The following is an 18,541-nucleotide window of genomic DNA, read 5'->3' as shown; positions in this document are numbered from 1 at the left end:
CTCCTGTGGCCTACAAAAATATTATTTGTACTTATTTCATAGATGGAATCAGAAAGCTAAGCTTCTTCTCTCTGATCTGATGAATGAGCTGTCATCGTCGTCGTCCCCAGTATCATACCCAAACCACAAGAGTAAAATAAACTCTTACTTACAAACATTGTAAGAGATTAGTAAAATCATAAAGTTCTATGTTCACATTATTTGTGATTATCTGTCACCCAGATCCTGGAATAGTATTAGGGACGATACCAATGCTTCCTTCAGAAATCAAACCAGTCCAGGATAGGTGTTTTGTTTTGCAGAAAGAAAGAGTCTAGATATCATCCAAGGAAAAAAGTTAGAGGTCCAACACACGATATGATGTGGAAAAAATTCAAAACTGTTTATTTAAGTCAAAATTAAAACAAGAAATTAAAAAATCCCGGGAGAGAACGCCTACGCGTTTCCAACTTTTCAGTTCTTAATCATATATATACGTAGCTCTCTTGTCCGTGCACCGAATAATCATGGAATGTGGCGTCTTTACTTCGAATGAGTGGTGAGCGGACCAATTTTTCTTTTATATTTTGTACTCTAGATATCATCACCTGTAGAAACTGCGAATGCAGCAATATGATGGTTGCAGTGCATCCCTTTTGAATAAAGTAACAGAATGTTCCATATATCCTTTGTATACCATTTACCTTGTAATTGGACAAGAAGGTGCAAACTAAATTGCCATTAGGTACTAAATACGTAGGCACATTAGGGTGAGACAGTGTCCCACCGGTAGTCTGCCACATGTCCAATTACCGTGTGGCAAAACCGTGCACACTTTAACAAAATTTTGCAATGCGGTTTTTGGCCACGTGACTTGTACAGGTGGAATAAGTGCTTTCCGCTTTCTATGTAACTCAGGCAGCCAAAAAACTGTTTGCAAAGTTACAGTAAATTGTGGTAAAGCGAGCACAGTATTGCTGCTTGGTAATTGGATTTGTGGCACCAGGGTCGTACACAGAAATTTGTAAGGGGGGGGGGGGATCACGGCCATACTTGCATGGTAAATGCGCATCTGTAAAAAAAAAAGACACACACACATATGCATAAATTAACAAAAGCACACACACGCACACACACACACACACACACACACACACACACACACACACACACACACACACACACACACGTGTGTATATAAATATATATATACTGTACATTCAAACACATGCACACAATGTGACACACACATATACACACTGACACATACACATTGTGACATATACAGACACACATACTTCTCTGCTGAATTTCTTTCAAAGAGGGGCTCGGCACAGAAGGACAAGACTGCTCCAGCCAGAAGTGAGATGGAGAAGCTGGGGCTTTTCCTCCCCTTTTGGTCTGATTCAACTATTGTTTGTTTTTAATTCTGTCTGCGATTTGCTGGTGAAAGGTGAATGAATATCTCCTATAAAATTTTCATATTCCACCAGGAGATGGAAATCAAAATTACATACAGACTGTACAGTACATTCGGAAAGTCTGAAGTCTTTCAATTTTTTCACATTTTGTTATGTTGAGGCCTTGCGCTAAAATAAGAAAAATTCAAGTTTGTTCCCATCATTCTGCACTCAAGACCCCATAATGACAAAGTAAAAATAAAATGTTAGTAATCTTTGCTAATTTATTGGTAATGAAAAACTAAAATGTTGCACTGACATAAGTATTCACACCCTTTACTCAGTAGTTAGTTGAAGCACCTTTGGCAGCGATAACAGCCTCCAGTCTTCTTGGGTATGATGCCACAAGATTCACACACCTGGATTTGGGGATTTTCTGCCATTATTCTCTGCAGATCCTCGAAAGCTCTGTCATGTTGGATGGGGACCATCGGCCATTTTCAGGTCTCTCCAGAGATGTTCGATTGGGTTCAAGTCAGGTTTCTGGCTGGACTACTCAAGGACATTCACAGAGTGGTCCCTAAGTCACTCCTGTGTTGTCTTGGCGGTGCGCTTAGAGTCATTGTCTTGTTGGAAGGTGAAACTTCAGACCAGTCTGAGGTCCAGAGCAGGTTTTATTAATGATATCTCTGTAATTTGCCTTATTCATGTTTCCCTCAACCCTGACCAGTCTCTCTGTCCCAGACGCTGAAAAACACCCCCACAGCATGATGCTGCCACCACCATGCTTCACTTTAGGGATGGTATTAGACAGGTGATGAGCAGTGCCTGGTTTCCTTCAGACATGACGCTTAGAATTGAGGCCAACAAATTCAATCTTGGTTTCATCAGACCACAGAATCTTGTTCCTCACAGTCTGAGAGTCCTCCAGGCTGGCTTTCATGTGTCATTTACTGAGGAGAGGCTTCTTTATGGCCACTCTATCATAAAACCCAGACTCGTGGAGTACTGCAGTGATAGTTGACCTTCTGGAAGTTTCACCCATCTGTCCACAGGATCTTTGTAGCTCAGCCAGAGTGACCATTGGGTTCTTGGTCACCTCACTTACCAAGACCCTTCTCTCCCGATTACTTAGTTTGTTGGGGTGGCCAGCACTAGGAAGAGTTCTGGTTGTTCCACACTTCTTCCATTTAAGAATTATGGTGGCCAAAGTGCTCTTGTGAACTTTCAGTGCTGCGGAAATTATTTTGCACCCTTCTCCAGATCTGTGCCTCCACACGATCCTGTCTCTGAGCTCTACAGGCAGTTCTTTCCTCCTGATGGCTTGGTTTTTGCTCTGATATGCATTGTCAGCCGTGAGACCTTATATAGACAGGGGTGTGGAACTGGCATCTATCCGCCATTTATGGCATATCCACAGGAGCTGGGCATAACCCTTTAAGGTTTATGCAGATTGCAGTATATTTCATGTGCATGCTTGATTAAGGGCATGTAACAGAAAATTTTTACAGTGGATTTTCCTTGCTGACTAATTTACATTCTCAAAACCAGCTCATATTGGAAGCGTTGATTTTCTGCTAAATCAAGATTAACGTTTGGGATAGTTTGTGGCACATAATGTACCAGCAGGACTTATGGTTTCCCATCACATTACCCAACAAGGGAAAAAACAAAATCCTTAACCTCCTCATGCAATTTGAATAAAATAATTCCATCAGACACTTAATACTGCACCACCTTTACTGCACCAGCTTTAGTCTTCAAGAACAATAAAATAGTAGTACCCTTTTACGCCCCCCCCCCCCCCCCAAAAAAAATACTAAAGTATATTAATGTCAAACTGACTTCTGTTTATCTACTTTATAGTATATGTGAAATATTTTTGTGTTTTTCCGTATTTTAAGGTTTAGATGTTGTTGGACATATGAAAAATGTGGTTCAATATGTTCTAATGGGAAATTGATATGATCAACTAAATCATTCTCAATTATGAAGTCTACATCTGCAGTGCATCTTCAGAAATGTTCATAATTTAGAATATGCAGATTGTGTTACTCATAAATTGAGGATTGATTATCTCTGCTAAAGCCAGATTTCATATAATAACAAAATGCAATTGAAATGCAATTTTGATCATTTCCTTGTTGCTACTACTCGTACATCATCTTTTGTTGTCTTCTTATTTTGCATTCAAGGAGTCAGCTGCTGAACAGACAGATGAATGTCTGCTGTTGTATTGATCCAACATGGAGGTACCACTTGCCAAAGACTTCCAGTGGCAGTCATTAGCATCCCTCTCTAGTCCACGGGTATATTGTTCATTGGTAGAAGCTGGAGGACAGATCTTTGCTATTGGAGGATGTGATGATGGCGGAAACCCAATGAAGACTTTTGAGGTGTTTTCTCCTGAGGTCAACCGTTGGACTAGTTTGGCGCCCATGCCTTCTGCTAGAGCTGGAGTTGCGGTGGTTTCATTGGGCAAGAGAGTCATGGTAGTTGGAGGAGTGGGGGAAAACCAAACACCACTTAAGGTAGTAGAGGTCTACAATATTGACGAAGGAAAGTGGAAGAAAAAGAGCTCTTTACGTGAGCCAGCCATGGGAATATCAATCACTGCTAGAGGTAAACATTAGGATCTATTTCCCATCTCCTTTGTTTTCCAACTTTTTGTGTGATCTAAAGCTAAATGTGTGTACTAAGACGGTAGAACGTATATCATCCTAGAAAAAAACACATATCCTTCCTAATAGAAAATATTATTTGACAAAAGGTCTAGAATCTCCAAGCTCTTTGAACTTTGCAGTTTCCATAGCAATTTGAGAGGATTCCCCAGCTCAACTATTTCTGCTAAGACTAGATATTATTTCAAGGAAAAATTCAATTGACTTTTAAGAAGTGTCAAAATTAACTTATCATAAACCAAGAAAATAGATCTATATATACTATGACCAATACTTATTAATTATGTCTGTAATCTGAACCAAATCACCTGTACTTCTTAATAGCAGTTCCCAACAGTAAACCACTACGTGAGTAATGGAGCAAACCCATCAGGACTCACAGATCCTGATAATGATCACGTGAACATAGTTTATTTTTAATAATTCCATATCTAATGGAAAATTGTATCTAATGCTTACTGGTTTCATCTTTTCTCAGATTGCAGGGTATATGCTGCAGGAGGAATGGGTTCAGATTTGCGGCCACATTGTTTCCTTCAGCAGTTTGACATGTTAAAAGATATTTGGGTCTATTTTGCGCCAATGCCAACACCTCGCTATGGTGCTATATCCTTTCTCCAAGGTACCAAGATTTATGTGTTAGGTAAGTACTATGGCAATCACTCACTGGTGTATGAAATCTCTTTCTATACTGATCCTGACGAGTATATAGACTGCTTGCCTGCTTTCTAGTATGTACCGGTACTTTTGTTGGAGTTTGGAAAATGAATTAAAACAGCTTAATATGCAGGTCTATAGGTTCATTTAAAAGTGTAAATATAGAGAGAAAATAAAATTTCTGTATTCAAAAGCAAAAATTTTAGTTTCATGAAGTCTTGGATTTTCAAGTAAAATAAATCCAATAACACTGCTCTTATATAATATACAATACAAAATGTGGTATATTTATACTTCCAAATTATTGCATCAGCATATTATTTTTATGTTTTTGTTTTATAGCAGCAAGAGATAGAACGAAGCATGGTTTGAGCACTGGTTAGGCACCTTGCCTCTTCTTATTAGATATATTTGACTACTTAAAAATCAATTTCAGGAAGTCTTGTGATGTCACATACTTTGCATGCCGCACAAATTTTGCTCAGTTTCAGTGCTGCAGCTTCAATGTATCCTATATTCATAGAAGCAGCAGAATGCAGCTGTCACCCAAATCCGTCAGTGAGCCGGTCTGATGGCTCAGCAGACAGCGGCTTCTGTGTGCCTCTGACACCTCATCTAAGCCTGAGGGTATGTTCACACGCACTGTTTTCATACGTAATTTTGGCGTTTTACGCCTCGAATTACGCCTGAAAAAACGGATCCATTATGCCTACAAACATCTGCCCATTGCTTTCAATGGGTTTTACGGTGTTCTGTTCCCACGAGGTGTTATTTTACGCGTCGCTAAAAAGACGCCCGCGAAAAAGAAGTGCATGTCACTTCTTGGGACATTTTTGGAGCAGTTTTTCATTGACTCCATTGAAAAACAGCTCCAATAACGTCCATAAAATACGCTGAGAAAAACGCGAGTTGCTACAAAAACGTCTGAAAATCAGGAGCTGTTTTCGCCTGAAAACAGCTCCGTATTTTCAGATGTATTTTGCTAAGCCATGTGAACATACCCTAATACTGATAAAGTCAAAGTTGAAACATCAATAGAAGCTACAGCACTGTAATAGAGCTAAATTTTGTATTAAAGTATATTACAAAAGTTAAGCAAAATGCATACATTTCATTAAAAATGGCACCATAGGTTTCTATAGCCTTTAAAACAAAACTATATCAGTTTGCAAAAGTTTTTTCCTCAAGTTCTTACAATCTGTTTAGAAAAAATACTGCCTCACAAAAATTCATTATTGCCATCTGAATGAAAACATAGGTTGCAAACTGTTGTCAATAGGTGCATCAGTGGTCCAATCCATCACCAATTGACCTTAATGATATATTAAACTGATTGTGATGTTGTTGTTTTTTTTTGGAGGGAGGGGGTTATTCGTGTTCTTTTGGGTCTAGAAAACAAAACTGATTCTGACTAAACTGATCACAGCCAGCTTCAAAAACCCCTGGTAATCAACTGTGATCACTGGGGGAAGATGCAGCCACTTATAAATTTTTGCTGGAGTGGCCAATTTATGATAAATATAGTATTACATGCCAGATATTCAAAAGAACGGCCGATACTAAGCCACTCTTTATTAGCGGCTCTCTGCTCTGGCTAATAGCGAGTGTCCGAAGTGGGGGAACCCCTCTATGATGTCCATATGCCCCAGTAGTTCCAATGGAATGAACAGGGTTGTCTTGATGAGACGACCCCATTAAAGGAGTTATCCATGTTATTAAAAATGATGGCCTACCCTTAGGCTAGTCCATTAATATTAGATCAGTGGGGGTCCGACAATCGGCACCCACTGATCAGCTGTTTGAAGGGGCTGCAATGCTCAGCCTCGTCAATGTTTACATGGTTCTTCTCTCCGTTCGTACTTGCACGTGCCGTTACATTTGTAGCGGCCGTGCAAAGTATTGCACCACTGTCCGTGCAAGTAGGAACGGAGAGGAGAACCATGTAAACAATTAAGAGGGTGCGGAGCTCGTACAAGCGTGCGCTCCCCCTTTCAAACAACTGATTGTTAGGGGGGCCGACATTCGGACCCACACCAATCTAATATTGATGGTCTATCCTAAGGATAACACAAAAAAGGAGAAGAAAAAAAACAACGGGACTCACCAACCAGTTAGAACATTCTTCTTTTATTCAGCAAAGCAAGGCAATATAGATGTGGAGCACAAGCCTACGGCCGTTTCGCGTGTACCCACACTTTGTCAAGGCCTTCTATAGAGATACCTTACAGGTCCTTGAGACTAAACAAGAAGCTGGTACATTGCTTGCATTCCTTAAATTGGTGACATAAAATACCATAACAATTGAAGGACAAAGAGGCGGCATTAAAAAGCACACTATTTTGTGACCCTGAAGGAGAATGGGGAGTGGCGATCGCCTGATCTTAATATCTAGACTAAGGTTTGATGTTGTATTGGAATGTTGCTCAGTCTACATCGTGTGAGAATTATTGTATTAGGCAGTCAGCTTTTTGTCTGGTACATTCCCTACAGCATTTCTTAGAACAATACGCATCTGCCTATGTCTATGAGATGCTTAGCTGCAAGCAATCATGGGTAATATATAAAACCTGAGTAGAATTATAAAGCATTGTGGATCTGCATAATCCTACCAGAACCTGAAGTTCTGCATTCCGTGTAGCTTCAGGACTTTATACAGCTCAGCAACATCTGTCTTCCTATTGGTACACTCTTCACAAATGTTGGTTTTAGAGGAGCCCTAACACTTTCCAGATTATACTGAAAAAAGGATTCTATAAAAAATTCTCTAACATTTTAGGACATTTTCCAATGTTATCTATTTAGAGATGTGATATTGCCAGAAAGAGGTGTCCAAAATGTGCCTAAATTGTTTTATTTATCCCACAAAGGATTATAGGAATGCTGGCAACATTCCCAGCATCCTGTTGGAGACAGTGAAAGTTCGTGTGACTTTATTTTATGTGAGCTCTTCCAGGTTTCATATTGGGTATGGATACTGAAGTGATTCTAAGGTCATACAGGGAAAGCGCTGTCATTTGAATAATTTTATTGATTCATATTGTGCTGTTATATATTGTATTTTGTTAATACATACTATACTTTTATCTCAGGTAACACATATTTCTATATCCACAGGGGGTAGGCAGTCTAAGTATGCGGTGAATGCCTTTGAAGTTTTTGATACTGACACCCGTTCCTGGACCAAATTCCCCAATATTCCCAACAAAAGGGCATACTCAAGATATGTGTTAAGTGAAGGGTCCCTCTACAGTTTGGGAGGATTGCGACAAGGGGGGACATACCGTCGGCCAAAGTTTACAAAGACTGTGGATATATTTGATATGGAACAAGGCAAGTTTAAACATACCAACTTAGGGTATTATTTTTTAATTTTTTAATTTCTTGTAAACTTCTACTTACCTGCAAACGCAGATGCTGCTGCAGAATCATCTGTAGCCTCTGGTGCCGATGTGTCCTCGCTCGTCCGACACGATGCAGGACCTGGGGCAGGAAGTGAGTGACGTCACAGCGTGATGTCTCGAGAACACGGCTGTGTCTGCACTGCCAGAAGCTGGGCGTTCTAAAGAGAAGTGGATGATACTTCTCGTCAGAACGCCCAGCTAGTAAAAGTAGTAAAAACGCCCCGATGTACGCACATAATACACGCCCAGTTGGACTTTTACTTTTCAACACGCCCAGTTGTACTTTTGCAAGCCTCATTTGCATAACTACAAAAATGGTCATAACTTGGCCAAAAATGCTCGTTTTTTAAAAATAAAAATGTTACTGTAATCTACATTGCAGCGCCTATCTGCTGCAATAGCAGATAGGGGTTGCAAAATCTGGTGACAGAGCCTCTTTAAACCACTAATCCTCCTTTACTACCAATTTTATAGAATATTTAATAGCAATGCTTATCAACTAAGCCTCCTTAATGTGGTTATTCTCAAGATGTACCAGAAATGTTTGATAGGTGCTAGTCCAACCTCTTGGACCCCCACCACCCACCACATGTGCATGGTTCTCGCTATTCAAGTTTAAGGGGGTTACAGAAACAGAAATTTATATCCACAGATATAGGTGGGAGTTATAATATATTTTTCCCTTTCTAAGTAGAAATGGAACAAGTGCTGAATGGTTAGAATTTCCCTCTACTGGCCTGATTGTTTGCTACAATGTATCATTGTAGGTAAAATGTATCAGCCTAGAGTCCAAATCATTTAGTTTATGCCCCATGCAGACGTTCGTAAAAATCGTCTGCAATTGCTGACCGCAATTACGGTCCGCAATTATGGACCCATTCACTTCTATTGTCCACGGACACCTTCCCGTTTATTTACCGGAAGGTGTCTGGGCCGTAGAAGTGTACTGCATAATATAGGACATGTCCTATATTTTGCTTTTTACGGTCCGTGCTCCCATACTGAAAATGCGGGTGGCTGTCTGTGACGTCCGTGCCCGCAATTGCGGCCCGTGATTAGGGGCACAGTCGTGTGCATGGGGCCTTAGAGAGGATTGTCTAAACTTAAAGGAGTTTTCCCATGAGGCACATTTATGACATTTGTGAAATAGATGAGGGTCGCACCTCTGGGACCCGCGCTATCTCTAGAATGGGGCGCCCTAAACCCCGTTCTACCTTCTTCTGCTCTCGCTGACTCCCGGACACTTCCTGACTTTATGGTCGGGAGTTACAAAAAGAGCGTAGGTCGCTGAGCTGCGTTGTTTACGTAACTCCCATAGTAGTGAGTGGCAGTTACAGAAGCAGCGTAGCATATCCTGTGGATATGTCATAAAAGTCCCTCGTGGGAAAACCCCTTTAATACAATTGTTCCAAACCCTCAGAAATCCATGTGCTTGCTGCAGAATCAACCCTATATTCTAAGTTAAAGAGGCTCTGTCACCAGATTTTGCAACCCCTATCTGCTATTGCAGCAGATAGGCGCTGCAATGTAGATTACAGTAACGTTTTTATTTTTAAAAAACGAGCATTTTTGGCCACGTTATGACCATTTTTGTAGTTATGCAAATGAGGCTTGCAAAAGTCCAAGTGGGTGTGTTTAAAAGTAAAAGTCCAAGTGGGCGTGTATTATGTGCGTACATCGGGGCGTTTTTAATACTTTTACTAGCTGGGCGCTCTGAAGAGAAGTATCATCCACTTCTCTTCAGAACGCCCAGCTTCTGGCAGTGCAGACACAGCCGTGTTCTCGAGAGATCACGCTGTGACGTCACTCACAGGTCCTGCATCGTGTCAGACGAGCGAGGACACCGGCACCAGAGGCTACAGTTGATTCTGCAGCAGCATCAGCGTTTGCAGGTAAGTAGCTACATCGACTTACCTGCAAACGCCGATGCTGCTGCAGAATCAACTGAAGCCTCTGGTGCCGGTGTCCTCGCTCGTCTGACACGATGCAGGACCTGAGAGTGACATCACAGAGAGCATCCCTTGCTCTGGCAGACCTGTCTTGTCCTGCATTACACAGAGAACCCTTTGATCTGAATCAGCACTGTGTAATGCTTTATTTCCCCTGTGGTGAGACTGCAGGGAAATTGAACATTATTGATCATCCATATTGGTCCTTTGAATTATATCAGCATGTTCAATCGGTAAAAAGTGACAATTATTTAATTCATGCCAATATGGCGGCACCATAATGGATTGGACTACTTAAAAGCTAGGGACCATTTTTTTTTTTTAATTAATAAAATATATGTATTAGTGCATAAAAATCACGTTTGTAATATACTTTTATGAAAAAAAATTCTCAGTTTTAGTTCATCAGCTTCTACCTATCTACTTTACATAGAAGCTGCAAAAGCGGAATCCGTCATTGAACTGGGTTGACAGTGGCTCCTGTGTGCTCCTGAGCCATCATGCAAACTTCATACTGATTAAATCAAAGTTGATCTACTTCAATTTTATCAGTATTAGACTTAGATGAGGTGTCAGAGGCACACAGGAAGCCCTGTACACCTAGATGTCTGACCTGCTTCCTGATGGATTTAGGCTGACAACAGAATTGAGCAGCTTCTATTTATAATGGTGTAATAGAAGCTGCTGAACTGAAACAGAGACATTTTTATTTAATTTTTTTTTACATATAACTGGAACACCCCTTTACATGACCTTGTCTCTTGATGACAGATCCATTTAACTGAAAATGGTTATTTTATATATATATATATATATATATATATATATATTTATTTATTTTTTTTACTTCGTTGTATATATATATATATATATATATATATATATATAGATATATATGTGTGTATATATAAATATATATTTGTGTGTGTGTATATATTTATATGTATAAATAGTATATATATACACACAGTATATATATATATATATATATATATATATATATAACATTTATAAAATAATACATTTTGATATCCATCCACAACCAGTTAGTATAAATGACATACAAAGGACTAGTGTACCTGTCTGGACTAGGGGCTCAGTCTAACTTTATTCAAGACATATTTGGTATTTCTGAATTGCCAGATAGGTAGCATTCTCAGATTTGTGTGCTAGATCATTCTAAATATTTTACTAGTCCAAATATCTGTGATTTTTAGGGGGCTGGATGAAGACCGATCGTTCCTGTTTTCTAAGAAAAAGAAGAGCTGATTTTGTTTCAGGGGCAATACATGGGAGAGTTGTTGTGGCTGGAGGTCTTGGTAAGGACACAAATGTCTTTTATATTCAATCATAATCAGATCCTGGAGAATATTCACTGCATTCTTTACAGGATTAATACTAAACACATTTTCACTAATGCAGTATCTAGTTTCCATTGAACCTAACATTACATAACAAGAATAGACAAAATACTTCCGTTCATGGCCTGAAGGATGGGCACATCATACAGAATGCAGATTGTCTGCATAGAATACACAGGGTTTGGAGGCGATGGGTGTAACACTAATACAAATGAATTAACACAGCATTCTGATTGCATTAAATACTCAGATATGCACAAGAACCCAGATTATTCCCGAAGGCTTTACTTTAACTAATGTGAGATAGAAGTCACCACTTGAGAATAAGGACATTGACAAGTCTATTGTGTATTTATATGAGAAATTCCATGAAAAGTCCTAAATTAATTCTGTATCTCTTCATCATGGTCTTAAATGAATTCTGTATCTCTTCATCATGCAGGAAATCAACCTTCAGTTTTGGAAACAGCAGAGATCTACCATCCTTTGAAGAATAGGTGGGAATATATAAATCCCATGCCCAACCCACGATGTGCCTGTGCTACTATTGTCCTGAAGAACAGGCTGTATGCTATAGGGGGAGTAAACCAGGGCCCCAGCTCTGCAGTAGACATGCTGAGTTTGGTAGAGTCTTGACAAAGGTGTTTATAGATATATATATATATATATATATATATATGTATATATATATATTTATATTATGTTGTAGGTACCACACAGTAAGTTTGAAAGAGTTTCAGAGTGTATGTATTTTATACCGGGGGCATCAGACTGTTTTCGAAATGCCAAGCCATGTATGCCAAAGCATCCACCCGTCTTTGGTGATGTGTGCAAGGCATCTGAAATTTGTGTGCATGCTCGAAGAGAGAGGTTGCTATTGCCAAAGGCAAAACTAGGGCAACGTCTATAATATCTACTACCAAGGACTGTTCCTAATCAGTTCAGAGAACTTCCACGTGATTTGGGGGTGACTGAATAACACGAAAAATGCTTATTAAATGTTTCAATTTTTTTGTGATGTCATAAAAATGTTTTTATATTGATTTGAATTTAGTTTTACATACCACAAACATATTTGTGTACAAACCTATACCACATGAAAGGCCCAGATAGACCAGGGCAGAGTTTGTACCATTCGAAATACAAGATTTATATCCAATAATTTTCATGGCACATATAAATATGGTTTATATGAATATAAACCCGAAAGCTAGACCGAGACCTGATATGAACTCAACCCATAGCAAATACTTACTTTCAAGAATTATATGACATTACTCAGCGTCCCTATTACTCATATTCTTATAGGTGCCATGCACAAGATTTTTTATGTACCTCCCAGCCTGCCCCCTGCAACTCAATGCCAATGTCAGACCGGATGGTAGAAAAGAATTAAAAGAAACTGAATAAATAGTGTTTTAGCAGAAGGAGAATTCCAAACTTAAGTTTTCATTTCTGTAGATGTTTTTTTGCGGTCTACAAAATCATAAATATCCACATAGTGTCACGTAGACGAACAAAACAAGTGCAGACTAGTGTTCATGTAGCCTGTCTATGCCCATTGTTGTGTACATATTAACACTGTTGTATTAACCGCATATAGATCACATGCACACACACTCAAGCCACATTTACACAGCGCAGTTTTTAGTGCAGTTTCTAATGCATGTTCTGCAGCAAAACTCGGATTCAAAATGTTTTTTTTCTGTTTCTGATTTACTCCTGTTTTGACTAGATAAAATTGCATCACAAATAGGACAACAAAATTGCGCTGTGTAAACAAGGCTTTGCCCTTATTTTATGACATATGAGATACTTAGATTTTTTTTCTTGACACTATTTATTCACTCTTATACTTGAGATGTAAATACCTCTTTAAGGTGGCCAAACACATAAGATCGTGGTCAGCCTCGACCCTGATAAACATGCTCGCTTGGCTCAGCTGGGCATGTATGTTTATTCAATGGGAAAAGGGAGACAACAAATCTAACATGCCCCATTATTGTCTACCCCAACATCTGCAGTCGGGGGACAGTGGGGGGGGGGGGGCTTACATAAACATTAGATTCTCTACTGATCTGCCAACAATCATCTAATGTGTATTGGAGGTGATACCAATGAGCTAGCCCTGATTTTTGTATATACAATTGTATAATCATTGGCCATATTAATTGACCCAATATTAAATTATTACTTTTGATGGACAGTTCTCTTCTATTCACTTCCATGTATAAAGTATTAACAGTTTCAGTAGCTTTATGTACTTTAAAAAAATAAAAAATAAACTTGCAATATATTTCTCTTGTTTGATACAATGTTCTCAACTAGGTATAAATATGTCATTCTTCACTGTAGGAATAATCACAGGAGACCTGATGTGATCCATTTCTACAGTATAAATATACATAAACTATGAGGGCAGTGTGTTTAATAAAATTGATCTAGAAATAGAAATGGTCACAGCCGTCTGTTTCTTGTGTACTTAATAATAAAGTGCTACCACATCTATTGAATGCAGAGCTTGATTTATCACTGTTTGCAATAAAACGATGCAGTAAGGGTCCTTTTACACCGGACACAATGGGCCGTAAAAACTAGCGCCGATCACCGAGACAGCTCGTTGATCGGCGCTCATTTGCTCCTTTCACAAGGAGCTACGATCAGTAATGTATGGGGACGAGCGATCATTACTACGATCGCTCATCTCCATGGATTTCCGTAATGTCGGCAGCACATCTCCATGTCTACACAGGGAGATGTGGTGCCGACAATGATAATATTTTGTGCTGCATAAACGATACGATTAGCCAATGAATGAGTGTTTGCTCGTTCATTGGCTGATCGTTGCCCTGTTTACATAGAGCGATGATGGGAACGAGTACATATGAATGCACAATAATTGACACTTGTAAGTACAGAGGATGCGGATTGCTAGGCATGGAAGAATACATTATCTAGACTCATTGTCCTACAGGTGTTGAAGGCTAACTTTGATGCGTACTTGAAAGACCCTGGTGTCATGTCTATTATTATACAGCAGGCCTGAACAAGACCTTTCTGTTATATGTAGCCCTACACTTATAGGCTGGGTTCACACAACCTATTTTCAGGCGAATTACGCCTGAAAACACGGCTCATATACGTCGGCAAACATCTGCCCATTCATTTCAATGGGTTTGCCGACGTACTGTGCCGACGACCTGTAATTTTATGCGTCGCTGTCAAAAGACGGCGCGTAAAATAACAGCGTCGTCAAAGAAGTGCAGGACACTTCTTGTGACGTAATTTGAGCCGTTTTTCATTGACTTCAATGAAGAACAGCTCCAAATTACGGCCGTAATTGACGCCTCGCAAAACGCGAGTACGAGCAATTACGTCTGAAATGCAGGAGCTGTTTTCTCCTGAAAACAGCTCCGTAATTTCAGCCGTAATTGACGATATCGTGTGCACATACCCATATGGTATCATAGGCAAGAAGTCTTCTTTCTGTGGGGGAATAACACACACACTGGGCAGATTTGTCAATGCATTCCAGTTTTCTGGAGTAAATACATTAAAAGCTGTGGTGTTCATTGAGAGCAGGATTCATTTATCATGGTTTTCCGACACTTTTCTACTAAGAAAAATGTTGTAAAACAATGCTAGGCCCTACCGGCATGGTTTTAAGATGACAACAGAATTATCAATTATCAATCTGGCAAACGCTGCAATAAGGTAGAGACTGGCGAAACGTTTGTACAATATTCCAGTATCAATACATATATTGTTTAGGAGACCAATTGCAGTAGTAGAATAACAATTGGTACATAAAAGGTAAGTACAAAAAAAGAAAGGTATTTCCAGTGTATTTACCTCTCCTAATTATACCTTGAAGCGTCCCAGAGTATCTTTCAGCGATTCTATATTATACCAAGACGTGAATTTGAAAGTCTGCATTAGTTGAATAATTTCTAGATATTTCATGGTAGAAACAATTTTGGGCATGTTCACATCAGCGTCGGGCTTCCGTTCATCGGTTCCGTTCGACCTTTCGGTTGGAGGAACCGATGAACGGAGAGACAAACGGAAACCAAAGCTTCCGTTTGCGTTACCATTGATTTCAATGGTAATGCTTCCATTGCAGTTAGTTTCCATTTTATTCGCGGAAACAATAGCGTAGTAGTCATTTTAGCAGAAATGCCAACTGTACACTCCACTTTATGTTTATAAACATGTACTCCTGCTAGTGATATGGCATTTGGTGTTGTTATCTGGGAAGGGGCCCCTCACAAGAGCTCCCAATAAGGATGAGGGAATGGAATGACATGGTGGTTCTTAAAATGACATGCACATAGCTAATAACAAATGCCTCATTCCAAACACATACATGTCCATAAAATAAACAGAATATAAATGGTGTCTGTCTGTGATCTCCATGATGCCATATGATTAAGGCCGGATTCACATGGGCGTTGCGCATCTCGGACGTGAAAAACTGTAGTTTTTCACGTCCGAGGTGCATCTGTGCACTGCGCTGCGGGATGCGATATCATGCATCCACATGGATTAGAGTCTATGGAGTGATGCGTGAAGCTTAAAAATATAGGACATGTCCTATTTTCTCACGGATCCTTCACACAGTCCGTTGAAACAACGGCCGTGTGAACGGCCACATTGAATTATATAGGTCCGGGTGACGGCTGTTGTTGCAACGGCCATCACACGGACGTTAAACACGTTCGTGTAAATAAGGCCTTAGTGTGTGTTACACAGCACTAGTATAAGGGCATGTTCACACGCAGAATCAAAAACGGCTGAAAATTACGGAGCTGTTTTCAGAGAAAACAGCCTCTGATTTTCAGTCGTTTTTGAAGCTGAAAAAAAAATTTGATGCATTTTTTCTAGACATTTTTGGAGCTGTTTTTCTATTGACACAATGAAAGACAGCTCCAAAAACATCTCAAGAAGTGACATACTCCGTTTCACGGGGCGTTTTTTTAAAACTGCTGTGTAAAAAATGCCCCGTTTAAACGGAATGCAGATTTTCCCATTGAGAACAATGGGCAGATGTTTGTAGGCGTTTAGCTACCATTTTTTTCAGGCGTATATGGAGGCGTTTGGAGGCAAAATATGCTCACATGTGGCATACTTGCATTGTATTTCCGCAGTGTAAACATACTTTGTGGAAAACGTTACAATATGCATGCCAATAGGAAAAATATGCCGCAATGCCGTAAACTAGAGAAATCTGTCTGAGTTGCGGAGTATTTTTCTCATAGGCATACATTGTCATTTTCGGCAGCATATTCTTACGCTGCTGAAAAACAATGCAACGCCACGTGTAAGCGCTCCCTTATTCTTCTGTCCTTTATGTCATGTTGCTCTGGATTCCAAGTTTATGCCTGTTATTACACTCATTCGCTCTCACTTCCCACCTGTCACAACTAATGTATTATGCCTCAAGCAGCAGCACCTCTCCTGTTCCCACATATATTGATGCTAATCTGTTTTTTATTACATGGCTCTGAGGAAGTGAGATGGACACTCAGGAAGAGGGTGAGAAGAGAGATTCTCACGCTTTGTATGTGAAGATTTGCATGCTAATGTATTCATCAATCTAAATTATAATTAGATCATACACTTGACAAGTAACCCTTTCCCTTTCATACATGAAAGCTTATTATTTTTCTATCACTTTCCCCAGGTCAGATGATTAGATAAGACATTTGGCAACTAACCCTTTCACTGATTTACTTGCTACAGCCTATATGACTAGGTCCAAAGAGGTAGATGTACTGTAGGTAGTGACAACCACTTGTTCAACTGCTAGGTCTGCACAGGTATGGTTATAAGAAAGAATAAACAATAAAACCTCTTTTTAGGACTCCTTATATATTTCTTTTTTAAATAATGTTTGAATTGAATTTTTTTTTGTACATTTAAAGTCCTATTTACATCACAGCATGCTTAGCAAAATGACGGAAACCATGGCGGAAATGTGCCGGAACCCATTAAAGTAAATTGTTTCTATAGTATTCACCCAAAATAGACAAATGCAATCTCAAATTGATATATCTCCTAGACTCATACTCAAAACAGCGTTTGATGTCGACCTTTGCTGGAATTCCAAGGAAAGTCCCATCTCCCAATGAGCCGTTCAGGATCCTGTTCACATCCTCAGTGGTGTAGGAAAAAATGTTGGGTGAAATTTTCAGAGCCCCCGATGGCTCCATGTTGTATGCACGTGCAAGGTCGACATCAATCGACATCAAACGCTGTTTTGAGTATGAGTCTAGTAGATATATCAATTTGAGATTGCATTTGTCTATTTTGGGTGAATACTATAGACATCAGATTATCCCACGGGGATTACGGTCACACTTGCAACCTAATCTCTTTCCAAATAACTTGGACTTTTGCACTAGTTTGGAGGGTTTATCCAATAAGTATGCCTTGGATGTAATTTTACAAAATATTGAATTTCTTCAGAAAGAGATTGAGAGCTGCAGTTCTAAGAAAGTTGAATTGGAAGAAAAACTACATACACTTATGGATGGTGACGAGTTTTCTGTTTATCATGATAAATTCCTTGGCATTTTACAAAAATTTCAAAGAGAACAGGAAGAAGTAAAACACCATAAATGGTTCCGAGACAGAGATGATTATGCTACAGGCAGAATATATACTGGAAAAAAGACCAGCAGCCACAACAGAAGAAACCTACTTGGAGGGATATGAAAGAAAGGTACCCAAGGAATAAGAACTCTCCTGCACATGATTTTTATGGGGAAGAGACGACTACACCGGAATTAAACAACACCAGAGGAGAGGGGGCAGAAGGTACAACAGAGGATTCAAAAACAAGGAATGTGAAACATCTAAGATCAACAGCACAACTGAAGAAAAAGTATCCTCTGACCACCAACTAGTGGTAAATATTTCTAGCCATGTTTTGTCCACAGATGAATTGTCGGTTCTATGTAAAGGGCTATCATTTTGCCCCATTAAAAATATGGACTGGCTGCAGCTTGACATTGACCTGAATAATTTTTTCAGGTCAGTGAGAGTCAAGACATGGTATTCCCAACAGCCTGATCCTGTGAATATTGTTAATAAAGAACCTGAATATGAATT

The 18,541-nt window shown here is 39.5% G+C and overlaps 1 protein-coding gene across 1 annotated transcript in view; it reads left to right on the top strand.

Annotated features, from left to right (window-relative positions):
* The window catches only part of KLHDC8A (kelch domain containing 8A), a 47,800-nt gene extending 33,801 nt beyond the window's left edge, over nucleotides 1-13,999 (top strand). Inside the window, exons 2-6 of the mRNA XM_075850707.1 lie at nucleotides 3,575-4,001; nucleotides 4,539-4,703; nucleotides 7,832-8,047; nucleotides 11,285-11,386; nucleotides 11,871-13,999. Coding sequence (XP_075706822.1) covers nucleotides 3,626-4,001; nucleotides 4,539-4,703; nucleotides 7,832-8,047; nucleotides 11,285-11,386; nucleotides 11,871-12,064 — 1,053 coding nt within the window. The 5' untranslated portion in view covers nucleotides 3,575-3,625 and the 3' untranslated portion in view covers nucleotides 12,065-13,999. The remainder of the gene's footprint in view (nucleotides 1-3,574; nucleotides 4,002-4,538; nucleotides 4,704-7,831; nucleotides 8,048-11,284; nucleotides 11,387-11,870) is intronic.
* The last annotated feature ends 4,542 nt before the right edge of the window (nucleotides 14,000-18,541 follow it).

This window comes from Rhinoderma darwinii, chromosome 2 (genome assembly GCF_050947455.1).
Source record: "Rhinoderma darwinii isolate aRhiDar2 chromosome 2, aRhiDar2.hap1, whole genome shotgun sequence".
Taxonomy (NCBI): domain Eukaryota; kingdom Metazoa; phylum Chordata; class Amphibia; order Anura; family Rhinodermatidae; genus Rhinoderma; species Rhinoderma darwinii.
The sequence above is the reverse complement of the archived record's forward strand: the minus strand, read 5'-3'. Positions and strand labels throughout refer to the sequence as shown.